The sequence below is a fragment of the Priapulus caudatus genome, unplaced genomic scaffold (genome assembly GCF_000485595.1).
Source record: "Priapulus caudatus unplaced genomic scaffold, Priapulus_caudatus-5.0.1 Scaffold331, whole genome shotgun sequence".
In the NCBI taxonomy this organism is placed as follows: domain Eukaryota; kingdom Metazoa; phylum Priapulida; class Priapulimorpha; order Priapulimorphida; family Priapulidae; genus Priapulus; species Priapulus caudatus.
Window position 1 is genome coordinate 278,842 of NW_014577392.1, and position 6,551 is coordinate 285,392.

A 6,551-nucleotide genomic window follows, 5' to 3' on the forward strand; every position below is an offset into this window, starting at 1 on the left:
TAAAATGACTCGTGAGTAAAATTACTCACGAGTCATTTTACTTGAGTAAAATAACTCTCGTGTGCGCCGGCCTTATGGTATTTCCGTGCATGCACGGCTAAATACGTGCAGACATAAGCGGATTATTATATACAATTCTATTATTTTCTCATGTCATACATGTAGGTATGATTAATACAATATACATACATGTATGTATGTATGTACATGAGCAGTATGTATGATTAAAATACATGTATACATAGTGTACCAAATGTTGAAAAGGTGCATACAGCCACTCGTGGCCAATCACTGCTATACTCGACTCAAGTGCAGGCACCTCCGACACTCCAACATGGCGGAACCGCGAGCGTTGCTCATCCTAGCAGAGGGAGCCGAGGAGATGGAGGCTGTCATTACAGCAGACGTGCTGCGAAGGGGAGGCGTCAACGTCACCATTGCAGGTACCAGATGATCAACCCAACCAGGGCCGTACGCAGCAGGGGGGCAGCAGGGGCAGTTGACCCCCTAGAGATTTTCAGAGTATGCCTTTTAATGGGACAAATACTGTACAATTTTAGAAATAAAATAGAAATGTGACAAAAGGTTATCACAAATCATCAAAGAAATATTACACTTTAAATAAAGAATTGTGAAATTGCGAAACGTTAGGGCACAGGGGGCATGGGGAGTACCTTTGCCACCCTACAGAAAATTTCCTGCGTACGGCCTTGAACCCAACATGTTATAACCCCTACTGCTTATAGCACACTCTGTACTAGCTCCAAGAACCACCGACCAGCAGTGTTTTCCTATCACAGGGCTGGCGCTGGTTTCGTTCTCGATCATAATTCTCTGTACACACTTCATAAACCCAGCAGGTTTCTTATTAGAGAGAGGACCAGTTTCCTTCTTGATTATAGCACCATCTATATTGTACGAATTTCATTAAAACCTGACGTATTTCCATATCACAATACTGGCCAGTTTCGTTCCTAAGCATAGAACCCCCTGAACAAACTCAAAAAACTCTAACCCGAATTCTTCTGTCACAGGACGAGCCAGTTTTTGTTCTCCACCGTAGCGCCCTCTATACAAACTGCGTTAACCCCCCCGCGTCTTCCCCCGTAGGCCTGGCCGGAGCTGACCCGGTCACCTGCAGCCGCAACGTCGTCATCAAGCCTGACACGAGCCTCGACGACGCGACGAAAACCGGCAAGTACGACGTCGTCGTCCTCCCCGGCGGGCTAGGGGGCGCTCAGCGACTCTCGGCGTCATCCCGCGTGGGGGCGCTGCTGAAGGTGCAGGAGGCGGGCGGCGGCCTGATCGCGGCGATCTGCGCGGGACCGACGGCTCTCGCTGCGCACGGCGTCGCGGCGGGACGGACGCTGACGAGTCATCCGTCGGTGCGGGAGCAGCTCGCCGCCGCGGGGTACGCGTACAGCGAGGATCGCGTCGTTAGGGACGGGCAGCTGCTAACGAGCCGAGGGCCGGGGACGACGTTTGAGTTTGCGCTCGCGCTGGTGGAGGCCCTGCAGGGAGCGGAGCGCAGGGATTCGCTCGTCCCACCGATGTTGCTGAAGCTGTGAGCTATACAGTGATGGAAGCCCACGACGATTGTTGAAGATGCTAGATAGACAGATATTAATATCTCTAAATGTAGCTGAAGCTGTGAGCTATACAGAGATGGAAGCACATGACGATTGTTGATGATGCTAGTTAGACAGATATTAATATCTCCAAATGTAGCTGAAGCTGTGAGCTATACAGTGATGGAAGCCCATGACGATTGATGAAGATGCTAGATAGACAGATATTAATATCTCTGAATGTAGCTGAAGCTGTGAGCTATACAGTGATGGAAGCCCATGACGATTGCTGAAGATGCTAGATAGACAGATATTGATATCTCTGAATGTAGCTGAAGCTGTGAGCTATACAGTGATGGAAGCCAGCTGATGTTGCTAATGCTGTGACAGTGTGAGCCAAACAGCAATCACTGGTGCGAATTTTTCCTTTATTATTTGTTCAAATTTCAAGTTGTTAATGAATTGAGGAATGCGAGTGGGTAAAATTAACTGTTTTTTTAAAAGCTGATTCAGCATCCATGTGCATATTACATAATTCATGAACAATTAAATTAGATTTAATTCTTCATGTGTAAGTGATAAGGTTGTATCTGAGGATTTGTACAGCATTATTAGGTTTACATAATTTGCCTTTTTCTAAATCAAAACTCAGATTTAAATAAAATTATAATTTTGCTACTGATGAATTAAAAAATTCCAAGTAAGCAACAGAGACAATTAATTTTGTTAATTTAATTTCTATCAGTATGCGATAGATTTCATCCACAATGAATAATTAAATTATATGTAGTACTTCACTAAAACTTGCATATAAATCTTACACTTATTTATAGAATAAAAATGCTTGTGGTGACTTGAATATCAACATCTTCATTTTTATATGTCAACTAGTATTCTTATGGTTGAATAATATAATGACTTACATCATATTTAAGATCACATTCCAAGATTAATGGCAAGTCCTAGACAATGCAGATTATTTATCAGCCTAAACTGAAAACTAAGATAACCAGACAACTAAGATGACCGCTTATCCACTTGGAGGGCCTTGGACGAGAGAACCATTATTAGCCAATCGGTGCTGCGACACAATGTTCTAAAAACAATGCTTAGTTATGAAGTGCCACAAAGTTGACAATATGGCATGTACAATGTAAAATCACATACAAACTGGATGAGTCTGTCAAACCTAGCAACCACTAGTAGTTACCTAGCTCAGATGGATACGTCAATAATTATTATACTAATGCTACCAGATTCTATCCATGGATAGAAATGTATACATGTATGTATACAATTGCTCGTCAAAATTTCGACTCACCTCATTCAACTCGGCTTCGAGTTTATGTTTCTCTCTCTGTAGATTGATGAACTTCTGATTCGGTCCTCCTCTCGCAGCATCCAGGTTTTTCTTGCACTGCTGCAGCTGCTCCTTTGTAGCCTTTTCCCGTTCAACAACATAGCGCAACTTTTGTTGAAGGTCTGCGTACTTCTCATCGTCTCTCTAGAACAGCAACACAGTTCAGCTACAGCAGGTACTAACGATAGTAACATGCAGTAGTAGCCAAGATATAATATATAGGAAATATTACATGCTATATACCGCATAAATGGCCATTAGTATTATAGTGACAGTACACAGTTCGACATATATAAGTTTGCATATTTCTCAAGCACAGAGAAGAAATTCCTCGAATTCACTATGTAAGATGATCTCAATTTTATCATACTACCTTGCATGTACACGAGTTTAAATTTATAATCGATATAAAAATGGCAGAAATATGCAAAATACATATCTATTTTATGTAGTAATGATATAATAATAATAATAACACAAATTATTAACCATGAACTTACTATTTTTCCCTGCTTTAGAATCGTATAATTTTTTTCCAGTTCAACAATGGTGCATGCTTTTTCGTTACGCTGAAAAGCTAGTTCCGACTCTAGCTGTACGACTTTCGCTTCGACTGAAACCAGCTCGGCTGTTAGCGCCCTCTGGTATTTTTCTGAAACAAAAATGTACCACAAAAGTGTTTGAAATAGCAGCAAATATCCCAATCCGAGATTGGTAACTTTTGCGCAGGACTGGTTTATTTTTATGGAATTTAACTTCTAATTTTATAGTAGAAATCAGAATTTTTCCAAAATTTAATACTGGCTTGGTTTACAGATATATTTCCAAGACTGAGCACAAGCTCTGTAAATATTGTGATGTGTGCTCTTGTCCAAAATGCAACAAGTTTATAATGTCAATATTACATAATAGTCATCAGAAACATGCGAATTTAGCACCATATGGCATACATGGTGCTTTAGACAGGTAAACAAACGCTGCTTGTACATGGAATATGTGACCCGCTCCAGCATAATACGGACTAAGTCGCAGGTCATTGTTTTGAGTAATGAGCACGCACACATGTCAATGCTGAAAATGGCCTACCTTGGCAAAAATGAGATTGTTACAAAAATAAGTTCCTAAGTGCATATTTAATCCGGATATATAGGTTCAGATATCTCTAGATTATTATGGTCATTTTTAATTTAAAAAAATAAAAAAATAAAAAATATTTTTTAAGGGCCCCCTGCCCGCTCATCCCCGACTGGGCCCCTTACCCGGAACGCTTTATCTCAAAAGCTGCATATTCCGGAATAAGTCGGTTTCCGATCTTCAAATTGCTGTAGATCGGTCAATTCTTTAGATATAGCCAAATATTATATATCATTTTAAAGGTAATTAAATGATCTATTCAGATATGCACACAACTCAATTTGTAGAATTTCCTACTCAATCCTGGTTTTGCTGGAGCGGGTCACATATGTGGCAGTACTACCATTATTCAGGGTTTAGTCGCGTAAATAGTCTACGACAAATGATAATGCGATATGTACCAAAAGCCGAGCGTGGCATGTCTGGAGCAAAAGCCTCGGTAACATCTAAAATGCTGCAACTGGTGTTGCTAACACCAGTTCGGTTTCCTGGAGGACTCTCCTTTTCTATCGTGTCGTCCTGCTTCAGCTGCTGTGTGGGATTCCCAATGTACTTGTGTAAGTCACTCATCATCCTAATGACAACAGTGTTGTCATGGACGACATCTTCTCCTGACATGAGTGCTGTGTGCGAAATCTTCCTTGCTGGATATGAGTCTCTGTGTTGCCTGCATAGATAGAGAAATGCACTTAACTTGAAGTCAATATACCACTTATATAACATTACTAGTAAAATAATTAAAAATCATGATAATTGCAATGATGTGTCTATTTAATAGACACATATATTAATTATCATTACAATTATCATGATCATGTGTGTGCGTGCGCGTGAGTGTATATTGTATAATATCTACATAAATGTTAAATGGTCAGATCGAAATGATATTCAGTGTCGACACAGCGAAAGCTGGTCGGCCTACAACTAGTGAACTACAACTTAGTAGTAGTACTAGTAGTAGTAGGCCTACTACAACAAGTTAAGACTCCGGACGTGATGCGGCCATGATGACGAGGCGTGCCGAGGATTGACACTTTGTGTCTTCCAATCACAGCCTACGCCGCACCAGTCTTTTATATTTTTATAGGTGGGGACCCATTGGACCACCAAATCGCCGATCTCAGGAACTAGGGCATTCTGCTATGTTAGAACGATTTCCTACGATAGAGTTTGGCACAAATACGAAAATAACACGCTGTTTAGCGCACTGCGCGCCGCTACGTCCTTCTATCGCATTTTCGCATCTCCGTAATCAAAATAAGCCCCGCCTTCTTCGTTGCTGGGCATGAATGGAGCGTCACCGACGTGACGAGTTACTGTACCTACTGTCTTTCGCCAGCCTGTTTACTTTTCGTAAATAATGAAATGAACGACCGATGCATTTCGCATCGAAGTGAAACATTTTCGACATTTTCACTCGCTGTCGGAAGTGAACGAGTGCGTCCTTCATTGAACATTGAAGATTTTCTTAAAATTAAATAATTCCGAAAGTCCCTAACCGCGCTACTCAATTGTTTTAGCCAATGAACGTAGCTGTGTGTGTGACGTCTTGCCCGCGCGCTTTATCGGAGGCAGGCACCTCGCAACACTCGTCTTTGTTTACATATAGCTTTGTGACATCAGGATGGGCGGTGTCGGGAGTTCTGCGATGATAACCTCAGAATTTCTCCGAATTTCTTAAGGTGCATGGAACATTTTACCAATTTAGTGGTCTCAGTTAGTTACGGATATATGTCACAGTAAGTATTAACCGTATATGTTTCACATACGTTCACCTATTTTGCACATAGACGGTCGATCATTATGAAAATTTATTTTTATTGAGACGTTCCAAGTGCCTGTGCTTTCAACAGTCTTGTACATCAATGCACGTGCGTCAAGAGCCACAAACTCAACACAAATCTCTGTTATTGTTTACGCATGAATGCGTGATTGATCAGGGAGGGGTGCATGTAAGAGGGAGACATTTTCTTTGGGGTTCTGAAAAACACAATTCCACTTGACAATTTCATGGGTCATTTCAATTGGAAGCTCTGCATAATGGACCCCCAACAAGTCCTTTGAATGACTAGTCAAGAAATTCAAAGGTCTGTGTATTGATCTTATTTAGCCGCCAATAGTTCTTATTTAGAACAAAGTATTCATTGTTATCTTCTAAAACTACAGACCATCCGCTGACCGCTGTGGAGACGTGCACCGGGGCTCGAATTTGGCGCACGTCTCCACTGCGGACAGCGCTTCATACTTCCACCGACTAAAAATAACTATATTTATTAATAATAATATATCATATCCCGCGGAACTGCGCGTCTCATCCGCGCGCAGCGCTCAGGATCAACAGCAAAGTTGTGCCACGCAATCTTGTAATTTTGTAGGCCTATCATGTCTCTCTGGACAGTTACTGAGTTAGTAACCAAGTTACAGTGACACCTAGCCCGACCAGGCTGTGCGACGGATTGTCTATACATTGTCTATATATTGTCTATATA

At 41.5% G+C, this 6,551-nt stretch overlaps 3 protein-coding genes across 4 annotated transcripts in view; 2 read left to right on the forward strand and 1 right to left on the reverse strand.

The window, feature by feature from the left end:
* Positions 1 to 2,427, forward strand: part of LOC106809143 (protein deglycase DJ-1-like) — a 6,760-nt gene extending 4,333 nt beyond the window's left edge. Inside the window, exon 4 of one of the 2 annotated variants that reach the window (XR_001393849.1) lies at positions 2,184 to 2,427. The gene's annotated coding sequence lies outside the window, so the exon portion shown is untranslated. Of the gene's footprint in view, positions 1 to 2,174 lie in introns of both variants that reach the window. The other variant, XR_001393850.1, reaches the window with a different exon arrangement.
* The window catches only part of LOC106809141 (mitotic spindle assembly checkpoint protein MAD1-like), a gene marked incomplete in the record, with an annotated part of 31,444 nt that overhangs the window by 22,232 nt on the left and 2,661 nt on the right, over positions 1 to 6,551 (reverse strand). Inside the window, 3 exon segments of the mRNA XM_014812114.1 lie at positions 2,890 to 3,072; positions 3,429 to 3,580; positions 4,464 to 4,729. Coding sequence (XP_014667600.1) covers positions 2,890 to 3,072; positions 3,429 to 3,580; positions 4,464 to 4,680 — 552 coding nt within the window.
* Positions 226 to 2,427, forward strand: LOC106809144 (protein deglycase DJ-1-like). Its single transcript, XM_014812119.1, has 2 exons — positions 226 to 443; positions 1,111 to 2,427. Exons 1-2 carry the CDS (start codon positions 254 to 256, stop codon positions 1,566 to 1,568), a joined length of 648 nt encoding a protein of 215 aa, XP_014667605.1. The 5' UTR covers positions 226 to 253; the 3' UTR covers positions 1,569 to 2,427.